The following is a 24,808-nucleotide window of genomic DNA, read 5'->3' as shown; positions in this document are numbered from 1 at the left end:
GACTAAAAGTGAAGATTGAAATACTAACCTACTTTTTGTGTGTAGTTTTATAATAGATTCAAGTAATATTTTTAGTAGCAAGAATGGAACAGCCTGTGCTGAGTTTCATCCAAATAAGTGAAACTTGTAACGAGGAGATCTAAGATTGGCATTGAAAGATGCATGCTAGGAAACAGTTTTAAGCCTTTCTCAAATTCGAAATTCATCTGCCTTGGCACCAAGTTGGGGGGGGGCGTGGTTCTGATTACAAAACCTGGAAATAATTTAGACTTTAAAATAAAACCCAGGAAGCACTCCAAAAACGTGGGTCCTAAGTAAGTAGGGGCAACTACGACCAGGGTTTAAAACAGTCCAAAATCCTCCCCCATACATTTGTATGCTCTTTAGCGGCAGAATGGCAAGCCCCTCCCCATCTCAGAGCCGGTTAAAAAAAGGGGGGAAGGAAAAGGGGGAGAAGGGGGAGAGGAGAGGGAGGAAAGCCCCTCGTGAAGTCCCCTCTCCCCGCCCTTTCTCAAAAAAGGTATTGGGGAAAGCGAAAGTCAACGGAGAAGTGACTCTCCCAGAAGGAAAAACTCCACCCCTCGAAGCTTCAAGCGGGCATGGGAGGGCAAAGGGCCCAGGCCCCTCCTCCTAGGCTCCCACCGCCCTCTCCCCCACCCCCCCGCCCCGGCCCCAGCCATTCCGATCCCAACGCGATTTACCCGCGCAAAACCGGCGCCTTCTTACGGGAGCCGCCGCCATGTCCGCCCCGCTCCAGCGGAGCCACGGCGACGGGCCGCCCGGGCCCTTCCCGCCTCGGCCTCCCTGATACCCGCGCCTTCCCGGAGTCCTCACACCACCCTCCCCGCCGGCGCTGATCCGTGCCCGGCTCCCGGCCCCGCTCCTCACCAAGTCGATGTGCGCGAAGCCGCTGAGCACCAGGTTCTTGAGGAGCTCACAGCCGATGCCGCCCGCGCCGACCACCAACACCCGGCCTCCAGCCACAGCCTCTGCCAGCTCCCTGGGCAGTCCCCGCGACAGCGCCATGGCGGTCACCCTCCCCCCCGCGGCCGGGACCCACCCACGGACACACTGCCCTACCCACGGACACACCGGCTGGCAGAGGGAGGGAGGGAGCTGGAGAGGAGGCAGACGGAAGGGGGGCGGTGAGGCGGTCGATGCGAACCGGAACTGAGAAAGAGGGAGGAAACGGCAATTTCCGCTCCTGCGCAATGGCCTTGCCTCGGAGTATAGTGGGTGGGTTTTTCCCGTAGCAGAGATGGTGCAGGCTCGCCACGTGGGGCTACCGCTTAAGATCAACTTTGCATTTTACACAGAAGTAACAACACGACTTAGTAAAGGGAAAGCGTGGGTAGAGTCTGATTTCTGAGGGCGAGAGCCTGCCTCTGAAGCCGCCTAAGTTGCGTTATTTTGGTCAAATGACTTGATCCCTCAATTCCCCAGGCAACTCTTATTATTATGAATTTCATAAAAAGTAAGCAAAAAAGAGCATTTCCGTATACGAACAATACAGATAGGGTTGTCATGAATCTCTATTACGTACAGCCTGCTTTAAAAAATAAATTAAATTTGACAGTCCACTACTGCTCAGTTTGCCTGTATCCTATTTTGAACTTCCTACTGCGCTCCTTATGTTCTGTTGATGCTTTCCTTTTTGGTAGAGTGGGAGAGGCTTTTTAAACAAGTGTTAATATATTGCTGTCGGGCTCTCTCCACCACCGCCCCGCCCCCCAAAAAAAAAACCTATTGTACGTACATACATACATACATACATACCAAAAGGTGTAGTTTTCACACACTGGTTGTGTCTGAAAATGTATACCTCATTAGGCATCTCTTTTTCATTCCCTCTGCTAAGAGAATAATTTATCACCAGATTTCTAAATTCGCAATTGGTTATTTCACAGTCATTTTTCCTTTACTATAAAAGAATTTTCTGGTTCTGCTCACTTCACTGCATCAATTCAGAAAATCTTCCCAGACTCATGATGAAAAATGCTATCTACCTCCATAGAGATCTGATGAACTCTGAGTACAGATTGAACTATATTTTCTTCACTTTATTTTTCCTTTTTACTACTATGGAAATGTTTTGTATGGCTTCATGTGTATAATGGGTTTAATATTGCTTCCCTTCTTAATGGGTTGGAGAGAGGGAGAGTATTTAAAACTAAAAAAAAATGTTTTTTAATGCAATTTTTAAAAAATTACTCGTTTTACATAATTGCACATGTATAACCTATATCTGCTTACCACCTCAGGGGAAGGAGGGAATAAAATTTGGAACTCAAAACTTTAAATAAAAATGTTTATTTTTTAATTTTAAAAATTACTTCCAGAATGATCTGAACCTGTCTGTTCAGCGTTTGTTATGATCCATTAATACTCCATTACATTTACATACCATAATTTGTTTGGTCTTTGCACCATTGATAGGTACTTGCTTTGTTTCCAGCTCTTTCCTGCAATAAAAGAGCTGCTATACAGAAGAACATTGTACACAGTATCATCAACATTGAGTGTTGACCTACTGTGATGGACTATATTCTTCTCACCAATGCAATGGTACAGAAGAGTTCCAGGGAACTCATGATAGAAGAGGATCTCCAAATCCAAGAAAAAAAAAAGAAAGAAAGAACTGTGGAGTATAGATGCTGATTGAACCATATTATTTCTTTTATTTTGGGTGCTGTTGTTTTTTTTTTCTATTTTGAGGTTTTGCATCACTGCTCTGATTCTTTCTCTTGTAACAGGATTAATGCAGAAATAGGATTAATGTTATTATGTGTATATATATATGTGTGTGTATATATATGTATATGTATATGTATAGAGATATATAGATATAACCTATATCAGATTACCTGCTGTCTAGGGGAGGGGGGAGGGAGGGGAGGGAGGGAGAAAAATCTGAAATTGTAAAGCATGTATAAACAAAAGTTGAGAACTATCTTTACATGTAACAGAAAAAATAAAATACCTCATACATTAAAAAAAATTTTAAAAAAAGAGCTGCTATAAATATTTGTGCATAAGAGTTCTTTTCTGGCTTTCTCCTATCTCTTTGGGGTACATGCCTAGTAGTGGTATTGTTGGAACAATTGGTATGCACAATTTAGTGACTTTTTTGTTATAGCTACAAGTTGCTTTCTAGAATGACTGGATCAATTCACAGCTAGTCCAATATTGTGATCTAAAGCAACTCAAAAGGTTATCAGTGGGGCAGCTAGGTAGCACAGTGGATGAAGCACCTGCCCTGGATTCAGAAGGACCTGAGTTCAAATCTGTCCTCAGACACTTGATACTAGCTGTATGACCCTGGGCAAGTCACTTAACCCTCATGGCCCTGGAAAAAAAAAAAAAGATTATCAGTTGCCTTTCTGCCTTGGCAAGGTACCCACCCCTTACACCAGACCTCTAAGTTTCTCTCCCTCTGGGAGGAAAAAGGTTGTGAAGGGTACGATTCAAAAAAAACTAGGGAATCTGCTACAGTAAATTAGTGAACCTAAATTAGAATAGAGAAGATTAAGATTAGTGAATGTGATCGCTCTGTTTTGGTACTGGAAGAGCTATCTTATGGAGGAGGGATTGCACTTATTTTGTTTGGCAGCAGAAATCAAAACCAGGAGCAAAGGAAAGGGTGCAAATTGCAAAGAGGCAAATTTAGCCTTGATGTCAGGAGAAACTTCCTATTATAGTGAGGATTTCTAATTTCTTCCTTTCTGAGTTGGATAGATGGTTTTGGATTTTTCCTTGCTGTCCCCTTCTCTCTCTCTGTCTCTCTGCCTCTCTCTCTGTCACTCTCTCTCTCCCCATCCCAGCCTGTCTTGTAATGAAGCCTAAGAAATTGAAAATTTTTGAATGGGTAGAAATTTTAAGAGGAGAGATTATTTCTGGTATATTGAAAATGCTAGGGACATGTGCAAGAGACACAAAGACATAATCAAAACAGTCCATGCTTCTAAAGAGCTTATATTCTACTTAAACACATGTTAACAGTTTTATTATGAATAAATTATCCATTTTTACATCTAATAAAGATTCCCATCTCTTGCTTGGTGATAAATTTTTCCCTTATCCATGGTTCTGACAAGTAAACTATTCCATGCTCCCCTAATTTGCTTATGGTTATCACCCTTTCCATATAAATCATATACCCATTTTGATCTTATCTTGGTATACTATGTGAAATGCTGGTCTATACCTAGTTTCTGGCAAACTGCTTTCCAGTTTTCCTAGCAGTTTTTGTCAAATTGTGAGTTTTCCAAAAAGCTTGGACCTTTGGTTTTATTAAACACTAAATTACAGTGGTGTATAGTACTGTTCAGTGTTTGTAATCTATTCCACTGATCCACCACTCAATTTCTTGGCCAGTACCAGATTGTTTTGATAACTGCTCATTGATTCCCTTGATATTCTTGAACTTTTGTTCTTCGAAGAATTTTATTTTTTATAGCTCTATAATTTTTGGCAGTTTGATTGGTATTGCATTGAATAAGTAAACTAATTTAGGTAGAATTGTCATTTTTATTATATTGGCTCAGCTTACACATGAGCAATTAATATTTGACAAATTGTTTAAATCTCACTATGTATAAAGTGTTTGTAATTGTGTTCCTGAGTTTGTCTTGGCATGTGGAATCCCAAGGATTTTATGTTGTCTAGTTATTTTAAATGGAATTTATCTCTTGCTACTGGACTTTGTTGGCAATATATAGAAATGCTAATGATTTCTGTGGGTTTATTTAATATCTTGCAACTTTGCAAGTCATTTCAACTAGTATACCATCATATCATCTGCAAAGAATGATTTGTTGCCTCATGGCTTATTCTAATTCCTTCAATTTCTTTTTCTTATTGCTATTACTAACATTTCTAATATTATCTTCACCCTTCTTACTGGGAAGACTTCTGTTTTATCTGAATTACAGATACCTGCTGATGGTTAAAGCTCCATTTATTCCTATGCTTTCTAGTATTTTTTTTTAAGTGAGGCAATTGGGATTAAGTGACTTGCCCAGGGTCACACAGCCAGTAAGTGTTAAGTGTCTGAGGCCAGATTTGAACTCAGGTACTCCTGACTCCAGGGCCGGTGCTCTATCCACTGCGCCACCTAGCAGCCCCTATCTAGTATTTTTAATAGGAATGAGTGGTGCATTTTGCCAAAAGCTTTTTCTGCATTCATTGAGTACTCATATGATTTGTTGGCTTTGTTAGTGATATGGTCAATTAATCTCATAGTTTTACTAATACTGAACCAGCCCTAGTTTGTGAAATAATTGTAATCTCCTTAATAATATTTTATTAAAATTTTTTGTATTGATCTTCATTAGGGAAGAGGGGCAGCTAGGTGTCACAGTGGATAGAACACCTGCCCCAGAGTCAGGAGTACCTGAGTTCAAATCTGGCCTCAGACACTTAACACTTACTGGCTGTGTGACCCTGGGCAAGTCACTTAACCCCAATTGCCTCACTTAAAAAAAAAAAAAGATATTCATTAGGGAAATTGGTGTATAGTTTTGGTTTTGCTCTTCCTGGTTTAGGTATTGGCACCCTCCCAGCTTCAATGTATGATTTGGGGCAATATGTATGTCCCTATTTTGGTCCTACTTTAACTCAGACTGCATCAATCACTTCAAAAGACTTATGCTTCTCAATTTCTCCTAATTGTTCCTTGTTATCAGATTAGATGATTTTTAAGATCTTTTCCAGGTCATTCTATACTTCTGTCCTAGGGTTTTTGCTTTGCTGTGGATTTCAGGAACATGGGTCACCTCTGTGTCAGGATGAGTCATTAAGGATATAAACAGGAATGTACTACTAGGAATTAAACTTTACACTGCAGAAATAAACCTAGAGAACTCATTAGCTTAAAAACCTGCTTCAGGAAGGTTAATCCATACATAAAAAAGATGATACATAATTTGAAATAAGAATGGATCTGAGATTAAGTATAACCTTTTCATTTTATTCATGAGGAATTTAAAGCTCTTAAGTCAACATCAATAACCTTAGAAGGCAGCAGAGCCCTTATTTGAACCAAAGTCTGCTCTGAAATCCAGTTTTCTTTCTACAATATTATAACGAAAGGTTTTAGGGTAATATACCAATCAATTAATATTTATTGAGTGCCAGGTACCCAGTAAAATCCCCTCTACTTAAAAGCTCACATTTTAAAGGGTTAAGCAATTCAAAATAATTTTTTTGTATAAGCATGTGCAATTTGTGATGACCATACACAATATTTCAGCATACTTTATCTAAGTATACAGAAAATAAATTTAAAATAAAAATAAAAGGTAGTTTGACAGGGAGGGCACCTAACAGCACCACTCGTGCATTCCTTGACACCTAGAGACAGGAACCCCAATTAACCCAGAAACACAGTTTGACTAAGGATCACATTTCTTCTGTTTTTATGAATTAATACACTAGTATGTATTGTAAAAGTTACAAATTGAGCAGAACCAGAACATTGTACACAGTAACAGCAGTATTGTAATGATGGTCAACTGTGAAAGATTTAACTCCTCTCAACAATACAGTGATCCAAGGCAATTCCAAAAGATATGATGGAAAATGCTCTCCACATCCAGAAAAAAAACTTCAATAGTGCCTTTCCTGCCAAATTATGTACCATTGAGAGGGGCAGCTAGGTGGCACAGTGGATAAAGCACTGGCCCTGGATTCAGGACCTGAGTTCAAATCTGGCCTCAAACACTTGACACTAGATGTGTGACCCTAGGCAAGTCACTTAACCCTCATTGCCCCACACAAAAAAAATCAATACACAAATTATGTAGCATTGATTTTGAATGTGTGTATGTGTATATATACTTTGTTATTTTTTTCTTTCTTGTGGTTTTCCCTTTTGTTCTGATTCTCCTTTTACAAGACTAATTTTGGAAATGTGTGTAAGATAATTTATATATATATATATGTATATATATATAATACACACACACATATATATATATACATATTATGTATGTTACAAGGTTACAAGTACTGTCATCTATCTCCTCCAATTAATTTTTAAATTAGGTTTTTCATGGAGAAAGAAAATAACCTCTGTGGAATTAAAGAAGGGGTGGAGGAAAGTTTCTTCTACTTAATGTCAAAGATGAATTTACCCCACTCCCAGCAAAGAAAATTGCAAAATAGTCCCCATTGCTCCTCCACCAGTTTTCCCTTCCCAACTGGTTCTTATCTATGTCCTTCTATAAATTCTCCAGAAAGTATCTACTCAATGTGCTGGAACTTTCTCTGTTACTGTTATAATCTGGAGGTATAACCAGCCTACCTCCATTTCCAGTAATACAAGTGCTTGATTATTTTTTTATGGTATTTCTCAAATACATGCCAATGTAATTATACCACTTTATATACACACCATGTGTTTTTTCATTGCTTAGGGTCTTATACAATTCTGATTCTTTTGAGACTCTAGTATTCTTTGTTTTACAGCAATATACCATTCTTAAGAGAAAATTAGTTCTGGGGGCAATAAATGAATAGGAGAAAATTGAGCTGAATTACATTTGAGAAATTGCACAATGCTTTTAATGATCCCCAGATAGCCACTGCCACAAAAACCGATCTTTTTAACACCAGTGCTTTTGCTAGTTTAAAAATTAAATTTTATTTACACAAGAAAAAGGAAATATTCTATTTAAATAACATTTGATCTGGATCTTCTTGTATAACACAAAACTCTTCCATTGGATTTTGATGATTATCAGGCCAACAACTCTTCTGGCAAGTATATATTAAAACTGTTCCAAATTCAACAGAGATATCTGTAAGACATAAGATATAAATGTACAGAAACTTCATTGTAATAAATTCACTTACCATTTGAAAGCTATTTTATTAACTTGGCTCTGGCCAAGGAACCTGCAAATGTAATTGACAGGGGTATAATTAAAAATTCTCATGTGGTTGTTCCAGCTTCTAGAAACATTCTTAAAGTGTATCAGACGTTCCAACCATAACTTAGGAGTAAAATTTAAAATCAGAAGGAGAAAAGCAGTATATAGATAAAATGTAGCTTCCAAAAAACCCTTTTCATCTCTAATGCCTAAATTCCTATAAAAATCAGAATATAAACTAAAGACAAATAATTCACAAAGTCAAAGAAAATATAAGCATATGGAACTCTAGCCAAAGACATAGTACAAGCAGCAGAAATTTAAATTTATGAAAGCACCAGAAATGGCTACTAAAAAAAGTTGGGCTAACTGGTAACATCTCCCTTTAAAGTAGGAGTTCTTAGCTTGGGGTATATGGATGGATTTCTGGCAGTAAGTACACTTTTTAAAAATATTTTGATACCTGTATTTAAATAAAAATGGTTTCCTTTGTAAACTTATTTATTTTATTTTATGCATTTATTGACATTCTGAGAAAGGGTCCCCTAAGCTTCAATCATACTGCTAAACCATAACAGAAAAAGGTCAAAAATCGGGGCAGCTAAGTGGCACAGTGGATAAAGCACCAGCCCTAGATTCAGGAGGACCTGAGTTCAAATCCAACCTCAGACACTTGACATTTACTAGCTGTGTGACCCTGGGCAAGTCACTTAAACCCCACTGCCCCGCACAAAAAAAAAAAAAAAAAGGTCAAAAATCCCTACTTTAGACCCTCTGCCTGTACACTAGGTTCCTGGAGTGCTGGAAGAGTCAACATCATTTTGGTTTTTTTTCTTTTCTTTTTTTTGGGGGGGTGGGGTATGTGTGAGGCAACTGGGGTTAAGTGACTTGCCCAGGGTCACACAGCTAGTAAATGTTAAGTGTCTGAGGCCGGATTTGAACTCAGGTCCTCCTGAATCTAGGGCTAGTGCTCTATCCACTGTGCCACCTAGCTGCCTCCAACGTAATTTTGTAACTTACTGAGTTTGTGAAGGCAGGAGTCAAAGACAACTGGAAGAATGATAATCACCAATAAGAGTTACGTAAGCAGGAGTACGTTAGGCTGGTTTGGGGAAGAAATAAGTTCACTTTGGGATGTATTGAGATTAAGGTGAAATAAAAATATCCTGTAACCAGTTCAGAGATACATAACTAAAATTCAAGAAAAGGGTATGAGATGGAGATATATCTTTTGGAATAATCAGCATATAAGTCTTGTTGAAGCAGAGAAGGGATGAATTCTTCAAAAGAGAAAGCATAAATAGAAGAAAACAAAGGCCAACATCTTAGGGTATGTATACAGCTGAGGGTTAGTGGAAGTCAGTAAAGGAATTGAGATAAATAATTCTAAGAAGTAAAGGCAAAGATTCTATAATATCATAGAAACCAAAGAAGAATGTCACAAAGGAAAAAAACAAAAAATTCAGATTCTTTTTCACTACACCATGAAGAAAAATTCAGTACCTTATATATGCTAGTTAATTTTTTTAAACTATGTATTATATTAAACTGGTTTTTAACTGATTACAAAATTATTTCTAAAAACAAAAAGAACTTCTAAAACAAATTGTATACAAATCCCACTGGTTTAAAAACAAATTCTGAGAGCCCCACCCCCCTTTTTTAACTGACAAATCTGCCCACTCTTCCTTATAAAAAATTGTTATCTCAAAAGATACATGATTTTATCAAGGTAGGCACTCTACCAAAGCAGAAACCCCTTCATGTCTTTGAATACATGGTTCCTTGAGTTGGAGCATCCAAAAAAGATTATCATTTGGTACTCAACCCTTTGGTGATGAGCTTCTCTGATCTTTGCTGGGCTGATTTTGAGAAAAACTGTCACTCGTATTCCACCACGTCTAGACCTCTGCAACAGCTTTCTCTCATACATTCCCTCCTCAGTTCTGCCTCATAAAATCTCTAACTTCCTTCAAGGTTTAACTTTTAAACACTACCTTCTATATAGAGCCTTTCTTGACTCTCTACATCAATAGTGCCTTTCCTGCCAAATTATGTAGCATTGAGGGGGGCAGCTAGGTGGCACAGTGGATAAAGCACCGGCCCTGGATTCAGGACCTGAGTTCAAATCTGGCCTCAAACACTTGACACTAGCTGTGTGACCCTGGGCAAGTCACTTAACCCTCATTGCCCCACAAAAAAAAAAATCAACACACAAATTCTGTAGCATTGATTTTGAATGTGTGTGTGTGTATATACACACATATACATATATCAATAGCTATATGCATACCAACATAAATACACACTTTTCACTTATTTAAGGCTGTAAGCTCCTCAAAGACAGGAAATGATTGACCTCTCTTTGTATTCCCAGTTTCTAGCAGTGCCTGTTATGTAGTAGGCATTTAATGAATACTTGATGATTGACTAATGAGACTTATTAGGTCCATGCTTGAAGCTTTTCCTACTATACCTGCTAGAGCTTATGTTCTGCTGGTATGACCTTCAAGATGTCATGGTCACCTCCATACCAAAAGGAAGGGTTTGGTTACAATTCCTAAATGGCATGTAAAATTGATGCTAAATAGCTCAGTTAAAATAATAAAGAGTTTCCTACCTAACAGAGTATTTTTAAGCATGCTGACCAATGCAGGCATAAGCTGAAACTCAAATACTCTGCAGCTCCCACAGTTACTGCAGGATGGAATCTCAGTGGCATCCGATGAAGGACAAGTTATAAAAAGAGGCTGCCCATTCCAAGAGTACCTAGAGGAAAAGACAGAAGCCATTAGACACAAAACACACAGAAACACGACCCAACTGCTTTCCTTTTATAAAGTTATAAAGCATTACAAACATTCATTGACTAGAAAATTATTTAAGGTAGTCTTGCAAACTGCCACTCACCTACTTTCTCAAAAGAAAGACTTGAGCAGCTGACTAGTAAATATGGCTAATTAAGCATTCTATTTTTCACTTTATAGAATTGATACATTTAGTACATTCCTCCCCGAATCCCTCCCAAGCCAACCCCTGTTGGCTCAGAATTCTGCAAAATGGGGACAGCTAGATGGCAGTGGATAAAACAGCAGCCCTGGATTCAAGAGGACCTGAGTTCAAATCTGGCCTCAGACACTTGACACTTACTAGCTGTGTGACCCTGGGCAAGTCACTTAACCCTCATTGTCCCACCCAAAAAAAAAATTTCTGCAAAATACTATATTTTTTCTCCATAGAAAGAGAAATTAAAATTTGTTTTTTTCTATCATAAATCACAATTAATGCCACAAATCTACATGCTCAGCATCAAAACAATAGTTTACTACTTAACCTAAATTAATAGCAAAAGCTGTACCTTTTTTCAAAACAGGATAGCCCCAAAGTACCCCCTTCTTTACCTCAGAATCTGTTCACGGCAGGCAGATATTCTTTTCATAAATTTATAAAACATTTTATCATTATTTTTAGAAACAGCCTTCTCGTATTTTTCGCCGTTGTCAAAAATAAAACTATAAAAAGAAACAGAGGAGTCGTATTACTATTTACAGCTGGATGAGGGAAAAGGTTTTATTTTAGAAGAGAAAAAAATATATCATTTGAGCTAAATTTTCTTCCTCTTTTTCAGGCAATATTATTCTTCAAGCTGAAAGTAAGCCCATGTATCATACTACTCTGAAATAAGGCAAATCTGCTAACGTTTTCTCCAAATTGAGGCCAAGAAAGCTATTAATACATGGAATTTTTCTAGTGGAATTTTCTGAAATGTTTGTTCAGTAGATTCTAAATAATTTTGAAATTTTTGAATCACAGAATTACTGAGATGAAGGATACTCAGAGATCATCTAATCCAATTCTTTCATTTTACAGATGAAGTGAGACCCAAAAAAATTGCAACTTGACCAAGGTCACATAGTAGCAAAGGAAGACTAGAATTCCCCTCTCCTGGCTCCTAGACAGTATGCCATCAGTGCTTCTCAGTAACTTGTGGCTCTCCATCTCCTGTATACTCTCCTCTATGGCTCTTGTCAGTAAGTTTTATTTTGCTTTAAAAATCACTAACAAGGTAACAAATCCAGAAAGAATGGTAAAAGTGGACAGTTTACTCCTTTATCCCCTTAGCCTACTAAAACAATGACTGCTTTCCTACCCCAATTTCCTCTCCATTGCAAACTCACCTTTGAGCTATCATTAGTTCCAATTCAACTCCCTCCCTTTGTCTATACTCCTGCAGAAGTTTTTGGGCATGATTTGTATCAACAGAGTTAGTATAATCTTCCTCATCCACAACACTGATATAGTAGGGCTGAAACACAGGAACTGATGAGCTGGGTAGTACATGTTCTTCTCCAGCTGATATTGCATGGCCAAAGGAACAAGAGTCACTTAAAGCTTCATCTAGTGAGAGTTCTTGGAGTTGGGACATACATTCTATGTCTTCATCTGCATTAAAATTATCTCCTACACTTGAGTCAAGCAGATCACTAGTGTTCCATGGTGCAAGATCACTTTCACTGTCATCTCCCCAGTCCTCTGCTCCTTCACACCACTCTTTAACTGCAAAGTTATTCTCCTCCTTCTGCAACAGAACATCCAATAACAATGACTCGACTTGTGTTACTGTATAGATCTTGAAATGTCAATGCCAGTCTAGATTACAAATCCTTACTCTTCCAGAACACTGGAAAATTTTCTCACCATACATATGGGGTGGCAGAGGAAACAAAATCCATATACAAAGTCTAGTTATCTAAATGTTTATTATAATGAGTAGAGATCAAAAGAATTTGTGAATTTCAGATATTTAATAGTCAGCTACACTTTTTTTGTTTTGTTTTGGTTTTGGTTTTTGGTTTTTTTGGTGAGGCAACTGGGGTTAAGTGACTTGCCCAGGGTCACACAGCTAGTAAGTGTTACATGTCTGAGGCTGGATTTGAACTCAGGTCCTCCTGAATCTAGGACTGATGCTTTATCCACTGCGCTACCTAGCTGCCCCTGTCAGCTTTACTTTTTGTTTTGTTTTTGTTTTTTTTTTCAGGGCAATGAGGGTTAAGTGACTTGCCCAGGGTCACACAGCTAGTAAGTGTCAAGTGTCTGAGGCCGGATTTGAACTCAGGTACTCCTGAATCCAAGGCTGGTGCTTTACCACGGCGCCATCTAGCTGCCCCCTGTCAGCTTTACTTTTAAAGGACGCTAATTTAAAGAGTTATTTTTAAAAATCAGAGAATGTTAAAATAGAAATAAAAACTGGTGGAACTTTTTTTCCTTTTTATTGAGCCACCAGCTATAAGAAAAACAATGATATTATGACTGAATATAACCACTGGATTGAAAAGTACTTCTATTTCCAGGTGTCATTCTAAACATTTTACATTAAAAAAGACACTAACCCAATAGCAATCTGGCAAAACTGCTGGTCTATAAGGAACAGATTGATCAAAGCTAAAATAGAAAAAACAGGAAATAATACAAGGTAAAAGGCAAAAAATAAAATAAAGATGTAGCCATTACCAAGTGGGCCTGGCAATTCTGTAAAACAGGTCATCAAGATTTCACTAAGGTGGGAGGAGCAACTAACAGAGTCTATGACAGGATCCAAAAAAAAATCCTGATAGGTGACAAACTCAAATAGAAATGGATCCCTGCAAATAACACATTGACTTAGAAAACAAATTAACATCATGTTGTATTGCATTTTTATTTATTTTGTTAAACATTTCCCAATTACATTTTCTTTTTCTTTTTTTTGTGGGGCAATGAGGGTTAAGTGACTTGCCCAGGGTCACACAGCTAGTAAGTGTCAAGTGTCTGAGGCCAGATTTGAACTCAGGTCCTCCTGAATCCAAGACCAGTGCTTTGTCCACTGTGCCACCTAGCTGCCCCCCAATTACATTTTAATCTTCAAGAATCTGACACCTCTGGGATAGAGCAGTGGATTGCATCTATTAAGATGAAATGCAATGGGGCAGCTAGGTGGTGCAATAGATAAAGCACTGGCCCTGGATTCAGGAGAACCTGAGTTCAAATCCGACTTCAGACACTTGACACTTACTAGCTGTGTGACCCTGGGCAAGTCACTTAACCCCAATTGCCTCACCAAAAAAAAAAAAAAAGACGAAATGCAATAGAGAGAAATACAAGGTCTTCCATTAGAGTACAAAATATCAACATCAAAAATACAGGATGAGAGATTCATGGTTTAGATAGTAGTTTGTCTGAGACAGATCAAAGCCTTATAGTGGACGAGCAACTATATGAACGAGCAGAGTAATGTGTCAGCCAAAGAAGCAAATGCAATTCTGAGATGCTTTAAAAGGTTCCAGGAATCAGGAGGTAAAAGTCTTTCTGTACTCTGCCCTTCTCAGGAATCATCTAGAGTTTTGGGCACCACAGTTTAAGGACTATTGATACACTAAAAGTACCAGAGGAAGGCAAGCAGGATGGTGAAAGTCTGTGCCATATAAGGATCAGCTGAAGGAAACTGGGAATTTTGACTAGAAAAGATTCAGGGGAGATGATACTATCTTTAGTTATCTGAAAAGTTGTCACAGGGAAGAGTGATTAGACTTGTTCTGCTTGGTCTTGGATGGCAAAACCAGAACCAATGGGTTAAAATTGTTTTAAAAGGGGGGCAGCTAGGTGGCACAGTGGATAAAGCACTGGTCTTGGATTCAGGAGGACCTGAGTTCAAATCCAGCCTCAGACACTTGACACTTACTAGCTGTGTGACCTTGAGCAAGTCACTTAACCCTCATGCCCCACCCCCCCAAGTTGTTTTTTTTGTTTTTGTTTTTGTTTTTTTTTTACAGCACAACAGCATTTAATGATCAGAAAGTTGTACAGTTAGTCACAGAGCATCTGTGTACCCCTACTCCCACCACATCACAGGAAAGCAGTGTTATACATGGGTTAGGAGAATGGCCGTTTCCATGCCACCCCCCCCCCTTCCCCGTCTCCAGGGGCTAACAGGAGATGCTTCCCCTTGACCACCACTGTTGAATGTATGGAAGGGAGATACACTGCACATGCAGGAGGTCCTCTCCTTGGAGGTGAGGGCGGGGACCTGGGATTCTTATAATGAAGGAAAGAAGGAACACAGCCATACTCAAGCTGATAAGTACAGGATATATACAAATGGGTCAGAGACTGCCCCTCCACTTCTGCTCACTTTCCTAGTTTCTTCATTCGTGTGTTGATGCTGGCAAAGTTTCCCTCCACTGTGACCAGGTTCTCATGCATGGTAGCCTGCACCTGAGCCAGTAAGGCAGCGTTGTCCTTGAGAGAACCAGCGATCATCTGTTGGGTGGTGTCCAGATGTGTCAGGAGCTGACCAAACTGCATATCTTGCTCATGCAGCTGCTTGATGGTAACAAGTCACTGTACTAGTTCCGGAAGCGTAGCAGCAATGGGACTCCAGCACTGAACTGTCTCTTACAACTGATGTACCTTGCTTTGTGTGTCTGCATCCTCCACAGCAGCTTTGTGTTTAGCAATCTCATTCACTTTCCCCAGGACACTCTGTAGGCGTGCTTCTACCTGATCCAAAGCAGCAAGGTCCAGGGTGCTCACCTTTGCCTGCAGCAGCTCCACTGTTTCCATCAGGCAGGATCCCTGCAGGTCCGAAGACAAGGGATTCTGAGGGTCCTGGTCACAGCGCACTGTTGCCTCCAGCTCTGACAGCCGTTTCTCAAGCTCTGCAACCTTGGCGGCCTGGGAGAACTTGTCTTGCTCAGGCTGAGAGTGAAGCTCATAAGTAACCAGGCTGCTGTCAGGGGAGGGCCCAGCACTGTCCTTGCCCCCTGTCCCAATCCCTTTGCTGCTCTTAGCTGCCTCCAGTTGCACTAGTAGACGGTTGGCCAGGGCTCCGTCAGGGTCAGTGAGGTTGATGGCAGCAACAGGTCCCAGCAGCTTCTCTAGGTGGGAGGCGACGAGCTGCTGTTTCAGGACGGCCAGCTGTTTGGCCAACATCACGGGGGTCAGCTTCTCCTCAGCGGCTGACTCCTTCACTGTTGTCTTTATCTTCTCCACCTCAGTCATTAATTCTTGAACCTCATGCAACAGTCTTTGGTACTTCTGTTGGGGTGTTTCCTTCAGCCCCAGTCCCTCTCCAAGCATTTCAAACTCTCCAGATTCATATCCTGTCCTTCTGGTTTTCCCAATACGATCCGAAAAGTCAAGTCCCTTGGTCCCCACTCTTTTGTCTTTGAACTTGTCATAGGCAGCATTTGGGTTGACAGTGATGTGCTCCACACTTGTACTTGTTAGCTCCTCCAGCTCCGAATCAAATTCTGCTTGGTCGTCCTCAGGAAGGTCGCTGGTCTCATAAACATCTGGTTCATTTCTGGCAATGCCGGGGAGGTCGGCGTATTTGGGGTCCACCATGACAGCGGCAGAGGAGGGCAGGGAAGACAGGGCAGGGGGGGTCCGGGGCCTCGGCGGGGCCAGAGCTGAAGCTCGAGCTGTGCCCGCGGAAGAAGCCGGTCGGAGTCCCGGTCCGGCGCTAGTCTGATGTGGTGGCAGGGGCCCCCAAAGTTGTTTTAAAAAAAGGCGAATCTCAGTAAGCTCTCAACCTCATGACATGATCACTCCAAAATATATCCAAATAACGCCACAGGGCAATTCCTGGAGCAGCAAAATCCACAGAAGAATGTGCTGAAATCATCTTCCAACCAAGGATGGCTTGGAAGGTCGGAAGGAGGAAGGTGCTATGCTGAGACAGGAGTGGAGTCCAACCCCACAGTCGCCCTGACACAGATCCAGTCCCAAGAAGGCCTCGCCAGAGAAAGAGCCTCCCAGAACCTCTGAATCAGCTACAGCACCAGTGTCATTTGGAACTAAGCTCACAGTCTGGTGAGAGGGCTGAGCCCTTGGCAGGGGGGAGACTACAGGGGTCTATGCTGGTGCTGAGGCAGAACTTGTTTTTTTCGTCCCTGCTGGGAACCAGGAGGTAGGCTTGAATAGCAGTGGCCCAGGTGGGGGAGGGGCACAGGCTCCTCGCAGCTAACAAGCACAACACACAAAGCTGGTTGATTAGCAAGTTGGTCTGGGGTCATCAACAGACGAGGGAACAGGCCAGGCAAGTGAAGAACCTGATCCTCCTTAAATTATACCAACTGTGACCTTCTGAAGCTTGAGATAGTGCAGCCTGGAAACGGTGCCCCACTTTAAGGAGCTAAAAGTCAAGTAAAAGAAAGGCAAGATGAGCAGACAGAGAAAGGTGAGGACCATAGAAAGTTTCTTTAGTGACAAGGAAGATCAAGTTGCACCCTCAGAGGAAGATGTCAACGTCAGGGCCCCTATATCTAAAGCTTCCAAGAAAAATATGAATTGGTCTCAAACCATAGAGGCACTCAAAAAGAACTTTGAAGATAAAGTGAGAGAGGTATAGGAAAAAATGGAAAGAGAAATGAGGGTGATGCAGGGAAGACATGAAAAAAAGTCAACAGCTTGAAAAGCCAAATTGGCCAAATGGAAAAGGAGATACAAAAGTTCTCTGATGAAAATAATTGTCTAAGAATTAAGATTAAACAAATGGAAGCTAGCGATTTAATGAGGAAACCAAGATACAACAAAGCAAATCCAAATGAATAAAACAAATAGAGGGCAATGTGAAATATCTTCTTGGAAAAACTGCTGACCTGGAAAATAGGTCCAGGAGAGAGATAATTTGAAAATTATTGGTCTACCTGAAAACCATGATCAAGGAAAGAGCTTAGACATCATCTTCCAAGATATTCTCAGGGAAAATTGCCCTGATGTTCTAGAAGCAGAAGGTAAAATAGAAATTCAAAGAATCCACCGATCACCTCCTGAGATCCCAAAAGGAAAACTCCTAGGAATATTATAGCCAAATTCCAGAGCTCTCAGGTCAAGGAGAAAATATTGCAAGCTGCCAAAAAGAATTCAAGTACTGTGGAGCCCCAGTCAGGATAGCACAAGATCTAGCAGCTTCTACATTAAAGGACTGATATTCCAGATATTCCAGAGGGCAAAGGAATTGAGATTACAACCAAAAATCACCTACCCAGCAAAACTTTTCATAACCTTTCAGAGGAAAAAAATGGGACTTTAATGAAAAAAGAGGACTTTCAGGTATTCATGATGAAAAGACCTGAACTGAATGGAAAATTTGATTTTCAAATGCAAGACCCTAGAGAACCATAAAAAATTGGAGTTGAGGGACATACCTGGGGTCATCATGGGGCAGCTAGGTGACACAGCGGACAAAGCATCCACCCTGGACCCAGGGGATGCAGTGGGTGACTGTCTTGTGTCTGAGGCGGGGTTTTGGCTGGAATCCCCCTGGGTCCAGGGTGGATGCTTTGTCCACTGTGCCCCATGATGACATCTTTAGGGTTAAATTGAGGAGTGAGGGGAATGCACTGGGGGAGGGAGAAGGGCAGAAGTAGCATGGGGTGAAATTCCACAAGAAAGAAACAGGAAAGGGCTTATGGAGTAGGGGAAGAGATGGGGGAGAAGCAAGGCAGTAAATGAATTTTACTCACTCAGAATAGGCTCAAAGACCTTAATCTCATCAGAGTTGCCTCAAGGAGGGATTAACACACACACCCAATTGGGTGGAGAAATCTATTTAATTTGGGCAATAAATGAACCTAACACTCATCAGAATTGGCTCAAAGACCTCAATCTCATTAGAATTGGCTCAAGGAGGGAATAACATACACACTCAAAGGAGTGGAGTGATCTATCTAAGCCTACAGGAAAATAGGAGGGGAAGGAGATAAAGAAAAAGGGGCAGAAAAAGGGAGGGCAGATTGGGGGAGGGGACAGACAAAGGCAAATCCCTTTTGAAGAGGGATAGGATGAAAGAAGATAGATAATAGAGTAAATACTGTACTGATTGGAGACTTACTGTAGAAGAGTTCCACCCATGAATCGAAGGTCTTTGAGGGCAAGACCAGGAGTCTTTTCTTTGGCATCAGGAAGTGACGCTGGCTAGTGGGAGGAAGAAAGAAGAGACTGGCGCTCGGTCTCGGGCTCTTTCCTGAAGACTCCGGCAGAAAAGGGAGCTAGAAATGTGCTCTCCCTTTAATAGATAGGAATCTAGGCCTTCCTTTCTCTCTTTATCAAATTCTTATTCTCCTTAATAAATGCTTAAAAGTCTAACTCTTGCTAAAGCTTATAATTTATTGGCTACCACTCATTAGATATTTTAGACAGTTTAGCTAGAATTTTAGCCCTTAACAGATGGTGACCACGAAGGGAATATACCATGGGGAAGGGAATAGGATGGAGGCAAACAGTTAAAAACACTAATCATGAAAAAGAGAAAGGGGGGGGGGAAATTGTACAAAAAAACAAATATATAGCAACTCTTTGTGGTGGCTAAGAATTGGGAATCAAGGGAATTTCCATCAATTGAGGAATGACTGAAGAAGCTATGGTATATGACTGTAGTGGAACAGTATTGTACTATAGGAAATGACAAACAGGATGATCCCAGAAAAACCTGGAAAGGCTCATGAACCGATGTATAGTGAAGTGAGCAGAACTGGGAAGACATTGTGCATAGTGACAGCATCTTGATGAGCAATTGTGAAAATGACTCTCAGCAATACAATGATCTAAGACAATCCCAAGGGACTAATGAAGAAACATATTATCCACCCCCATAGAAAGAACTGTTAAAAAGAGCACTTGTGGATTGTACATATATAACCTATATCAGATTGGTTGCTGTCTTGGGGAGGGGGGAGAAAAGGGAGGGAGGGAGAAAAATTTGGAACTCTAAATCTTATGAAAATGAATATTGAAAACTACCCTTACCTGTAACTGGAAAAAATAAATATTTGTTGCACTGGGGGAAAAAATTAATTAATTAGAAATAATAAAAAAAGGCAAATCTAGGCATGCAAAGAAAAGTGTCCTAATAATGACTGCTGTTTACAAGTAGAATGGGCTGCATCAATATACAGTAGGAGAGACTGGAGAACATATGGTAAGTATACAGTAGTGGAAATTCCTTTAAAATATGGGTTGGATCGGATAGCTTGAGTCCCAGCCAAATACACTTAGTATTCAGAGAATAAGAACTCGTCTTAAAGGCAGAAATCAGGGTTTTAAATATAACACTTGCCACATTAGCTTGAGTAAATCACACTCAGTTTCTTCATCTGTAAAATGGGAGTAACTAATACTTGCACTACCTGTATCACAAAGCTGTCCCAAAGAAGGTATTTTATAAAGCCTATTTTATCTTTTATTACTATCAACTGGGTTGTTAATCCACTTTTTGAATTTTTGACTCATCTTTGCAGGTAAGATCATAGGAGGGTTAGGTTCAGAACTGAAAGAAACTTTAGAAATCATCTTTTCCAAAGTCATTTTACAGGGGGCAGCTAGGTGGCACAGTGGATAAAGCACCAGCCCTGAATTCAAGAGACCTCAGACACTTGACTGACACTAGCTGAGTGACCCTGGACAAGTCACTTAACCCTCATTGCCCCGCAAAAAAACAAAAAAAACCCAAACCCAGTCATTTTACAACTGGGGAAAACAATAGTATACCTTGAAAAAAAAATTGACTACACAATTAGTAAATTAGCAGTCAGAATTAGAATCCAAGTCATCTGACTCTAAACCCTGTGTAAGCCTACTTCTTAAAAGAAAAAAAAACTGAAAAAAGTTAGTTCTTAAAACTCAGTAAATCCTATGGAGAACTCAACTAGAAGGTGCGGCTTAAACAGTGCAATTTAATTAGGCATGCAAAACATACCTCCTTTCGTGTGGAATCCTGGGCGTAGTCCTCTTGCCTCTGCAAAAACTGGGAGCGAAACACCTTCCAGCTTTGGAAAAATATAGGAGAGACAAACAGGAAAATGAGTACCCCGTCAATACCTTCGAATGGGGGAGAGAAACAAGCCCAGAGCACGCCTCGGAGAGAGAAGTTGCAAGGAGGTGGGGAGCCAGGGAGGGGGGTAGGGATGAAGAGGGAGGAGAAAGAGCAAGAAAAGAATGAAAGGGGGACGAGGTGGCGATGAAGAGAGCCCCATGGGCTAGATGGACACACGCACCTGTTCGGCTGGCCCACGCAAGTCGACTGGACACAGGAGAACACGTGCATCAGGCGGTGGAAAGGCGAGCCTTCCAGGGGACAGTAGACCTGGACGACGTGCGCCATCGCAGCCCCGCAGCGCCCGCAGCCTGGCCGGGGGGCGGGGACTGCGGGCAGGCTGTCCTGGAGAAGAGAGAGCCCGCGGCCCCGAAGTTAGGCACGGTTCTGGGTGAGCGGCGCCCGCCGCCCACGGTCCGGACCCGACCCCGCATGCCCACAGGCCCTGGTCTCGCTTTAACCTCAGCAACCCTGACCCAGCCTCACCGGGATGCCTCCTATTTTATTAACAGCCCAGGCCCTATTCTGGGGCTCCTCAAAGCTGCTCCTCATCTCGGCATCTCGGAGACCCAGCAGCACTGGGATGGCAGCAGCCGCCATAGCAACAGGGATGTCTTATGCGCACGCGCCAACTACCGACTCCGGCGAGGGACAAACATTCCTAATCCCGAAGAGCCAATTAGAGAAGGTGCAGCCGATGACGCACCTAGCGGCGAAACCGTAGCGTCGGGATCTAGACACGTGATCACTGCGTATTCCTTCCCCACTTTCCCCACCAGTCAGAACCTCCAAGAAACAGAAACGGGGCCTAACAGTAGCTGGGCAAGCCGCTGGACTATCCCTGGGACCACGCCCTTGGCGCAGTTTCAACTCACCTTCCCCATTTCTCAAGGGGCGGGGTGTTCTCCTGCTGAGGCTGCTGCAGTACCTTAAACTGAAGCCAAGTGGCGCCCTCATAAAAATTCTGGCCGTTCCCACCCATGGCCTTCTCTTTCCCTTGAAGATATCACTGAGCTTCCAGTCCTTTGCAGCCTTGTAGTCACACATCTCTCCCAGCGTCTTCTGTCCACTCATACACCACTACTGCCCTACAGTAATTGCTAAATAATTCTCCCAGCGTTCAGGGCTCCCCAACTGCAATTCATATTCTATATATGACTGTGTTTGGCATCCAAAGCCGTTCACAATCTAGTTCCAAATCTGTATTCCACTGATTTTACACTACATACTGTCATTCAAGTGGCACTCCAGTCACTTCTGTCCTCGGTGCCTTGGCAACAACTGTCCTCCACCAAGGCCTAGAACAGACATTTCTACCTCTGAATTTCCTACTTAAGAGAACCCAACCACCATAGTGTGATAGGCACTTGGTTTGTTGAGGGATTCAACTCCGCTCAAGCACACTTTCTTCTAAGTTTTAATTGATTCTATCAGTTATGTCTTCCCCCACCACCACTCCAATATTACTTCGAATTAATCTCTTGTGCTTCCACCAGCTTCCCAGCCCCAATCCCCACCAAAGAATGTAAGCTCCTAGAAGGCAGGGACTGTTTTTGTCTTTGTATACCCAATGCCTGGAGTAATTAATGCCTGAACCAGAATTCAAATATTTTTTGAATTTAAGGAATGGAAGCAGAAGATAATACAATGAATATAAAAATATTTTCTTCAGGGAGAAGCAAAGGTCAGATGGAACAAGAATGATCCTAGTGCTAAACACAAGTGGGGAAAATGAAAGCATAAGAGCTATAGGAATTAGTAATTGAAGCTTTTGTCTCTGGCAAAATGATTCAACAGGCACGAAGTGTTAACCTCTTTGTGGGGCTAGTATCTTTTTGTGGGACTAGAACAAATAAAGACAGGGAAATGTGATGACACCCGCCCAAACCAGAATAAGAAAGCAACCACATAGTCTTGCCAGACATCTTTATTTTTTTAGATCAGCCCTGAAAAGTGTGGAAAGGCTGAACACTTATATCAGTGCAGAGGAAAGATAGTGTGAGTTTGCACGTGACATTGAGAACCAAAAATTAAAAACCCACCAGACAGAACTGGCCTCATGAGGCGGGACTAGTTTTCCTGACAAGGAGCAAGGAGCCTGCCTGAAGGGATGACAAGCAGATCTCTTTGTGACAGGGCAGGAAGGAACTGAGTGGTCACTACAACACAGATCAGATCACAATACAACAGAGGGGCACAGGTGGCACAAGCATCTGCTTCTTGACTTAGGCCCGGTGCTGCTTGATAAAGTTGATCAGCCCATTGGTGGAGGCATCATGAGAAGTCACAGGTTTATCAGAGTCCAATTCAGGCTCAATTTTCTTGGCCAGCTGCTTTCCCAGTTCCACTCTGTAGGATAAACATTGAGGGTAAGTAGGAAAAGATATTTTTTATAATGCCAACCCATATAAAGGTAACTAAGTCCCACCTATCACAGAAATCCTGCAACCAATGAAATCTCTGCACCTGCCCTTCACTTGGGGTAGAGGAGAGGTAGATATAAGGGGATGATCTTGGATATCCTTCCTAGTCCCCACTATCACCTGGAGACAGTGTTATTTTAAATGGAAGAAAATTCCTGTTTGCTAAAAAAGCAAGATTGGAAGACACAAAAGAATTTCTCAAAATGAAATTGTGAGAAAGAATGACCACCCAGTAAGTATTGGGAATGACTCCCCTAGGAAGTATAATGAATAAAATCCTGTCATGGGCCCTCAGACACATATCCCACCACTCTGCATGCCAGAAACCACCCAGAGACACTCACCCCCACTGATCATAACTGTTGACATCCCAGACAACACCCTGAACAAAGATCTTGTGCTCATACATGGCTGTGGAGAGAGCAGAAAGGCAGTCAAATGATGTGCCAGTCCCACCCAGCCCATGGCCACATGCCCCTCTTTCTTTTGCTCACCAATTAAGGCTCCAAGAATGAATGGAGTGAGCTTTGTGAAGACAATGGAATTAGTAGGACGATTTCCCTCAAAGACCTTTAGAAGAAAAAAACCACTGGTGAATTATGAAATATTTCCAAAGAAAAGAACAAAGTAAAAAAAAAAAAATCACATGATCTGATGCTCATATTCTGATCCTGGCTCCATCCCAGAGATGTTCATGGTAACCCAAGGACATAAAAGCAGCATCACTAGTTTAACCCACCTCACTGCCTATGGATCTCTGAGTAACAAAAGGGGTGTAGGGCATTTGCAACGACCACAAAAAAAGCAGTGCTAAGCCATAGCCTCTTTGGACAAGAAATGGGCAGCTGGGGACCCAGACACTCACCATGAAGGCTATGTTGATGGTGACAGAGAACAGAGCCTCCCAACCTAAGGGATGATCTCTCAATCAGGGGTACAGACTGCACACAGCCCTGATATAACCCACAGACTGGTTCCATTTCCAAATCCCATCCTACCATCCCCTCAACCCCAAACCTTATGAGGCAGCAGCTTCTTCAGGGCATCACCACTCTTGCCCGCAGCCTCCAGCTCCTTTCGTGCTTCCTCTGCTGTCTTCCCCTTCATCAGGGCCTCAGTCTGAGCTAGGAAGTTGGCTAGGAGAATCTATGGGAAGGAGCAATGGAGAGACTGACTCATAGTGTTATAATTGTTACTAGGAGGGAAGCAAGACAGTTTCCAAAGGTTTTAGTTTTGAGGTATATAAGCAGAGGTCTCTATATTTGCTACTGGTAAATTGACTCCCAAAGCACAAGGGAGAGTGGGACTTTGGGGTAGCTGGGCTACGTATTCAAATGAACTTTTGGCGGGGGAGCAATGGGGGTTAAGTGACTTGCCCAGGGTCACACAGCTAGTGTCAAGTATCTAAAGCTGGATTTGAACTCAGGTCTTCCTGAATCCAGGGCCAGTGCTTTAGCCACTGCTCCACCTAGCTGCCCCCAACAAACTTTTTATTAAGTATTTCCTATATACAGAGCATTGTGTCAGGCATCAGGGAGATGAGACATGAGAACAAAAATGAGACAATCCCTTTCCTTAAGGAATTTAATTTGATGGCAAATTCTATAGCTAAGGTTTAAAGAGCCTTATTTCTTTCCATCTCCCCAGTCCAGTTTGGGCCT

General features: G+C 41.6%; 4 protein-coding genes across 5 annotated transcripts in view; all 4 read right to left on the bottom strand.

The window, feature by feature from the left end:
• Positions 1–1,153, bottom strand: part of UBA2 (ubiquitin like modifier activating enzyme 2) — a 32,747-nt gene extending 31,594 nt beyond the window's left edge. The window contains exon 1 of the mRNA XM_043982194.1: positions 889–1,153. Coding sequence (XP_043838129.1) covers positions 889–1,026 — 138 coding nt within the window. The 5' untranslated portion in view covers positions 1,027–1,153. The remainder of the gene's footprint in view (positions 1–888) is intronic.
• A 4,812-nt stretch (positions 1,154–5,965) lies between these two features.
• On the bottom strand, positions 5,966–21,350 carry PDCD2L (programmed cell death 2 like). Of its 2 annotated transcripts, XM_043988589.1 has the most exons (7): positions 21,211–21,350; positions 20,906–21,069; positions 20,608–20,677; positions 12,050–12,450; positions 11,273–11,383; positions 10,492–10,640; positions 5,966–7,799 (listed from the first exon to the last, which is right to left on the bottom strand). In XM_043988589.1, exons 1-7 carry the CDS (start codon positions 21,322–21,324, stop codon positions 7,669–7,671), a joined length of 1,140 nt encoding a protein of 379 aa, XP_043844524.1. In that variant the 5' UTR covers positions 21,325–21,350; the 3' UTR covers positions 5,966–7,668. The 2 variants fall into 2 exon arrangements, with proteins under 2 accessions (XP_043844524.1, XP_043844525.1); XM_043988590.1 differs by lacking the exon at positions 5,966–7,799 and having other exon boundaries at positions 10,505–10,640; positions 11,230–11,383.
• Positions 13,951–16,546, bottom strand: LOC122743546 (dynactin subunit 2-like). Its single transcript, XM_043988588.1, is given in 1 exon segment — positions 13,951–16,546. A coding segment is annotated over 1 exon segment (1,218 nt). The 5' UTR covers positions 16,254–16,546; the 3' UTR covers positions 13,951–15,035.
• Positions 21,351–22,636: 1,286 nt separating the features above from the next.
• GPI (glucose-6-phosphate isomerase) overlaps positions 22,637–24,808 on the bottom strand; it is a 31,841-nt gene continuing 29,669 nt past the window's right edge. Inside the window, exons 15-18 of the mRNA XM_043982417.1 lie at positions 24,165–24,293; positions 23,642–23,717; positions 23,492–23,558; positions 22,637–23,073 (exon numbers count right to left, since the gene is read on the bottom strand). Coding sequence (XP_043838352.1) covers positions 22,950–23,073; positions 23,492–23,558; positions 23,642–23,717; positions 24,165–24,293 — 396 coding nt within the window. The 3' untranslated portion in view covers positions 22,637–22,949. The remainder of the gene's footprint in view (positions 23,074–23,491; positions 23,559–23,641; positions 23,718–24,164; positions 24,294–24,808) is intronic.

Source organism: Dromiciops gliroides, chromosome 2 (genome assembly GCF_019393635.1).
Source record: "Dromiciops gliroides isolate mDroGli1 chromosome 2, mDroGli1.pri, whole genome shotgun sequence".
Taxonomy (NCBI): domain Eukaryota; kingdom Metazoa; phylum Chordata; class Mammalia; order Microbiotheria; family Microbiotheriidae; genus Dromiciops; species Dromiciops gliroides.
The sequence above is the reverse complement of the archived record's forward strand: the minus strand, read 5'-3'. Positions and strand labels throughout refer to the sequence as shown.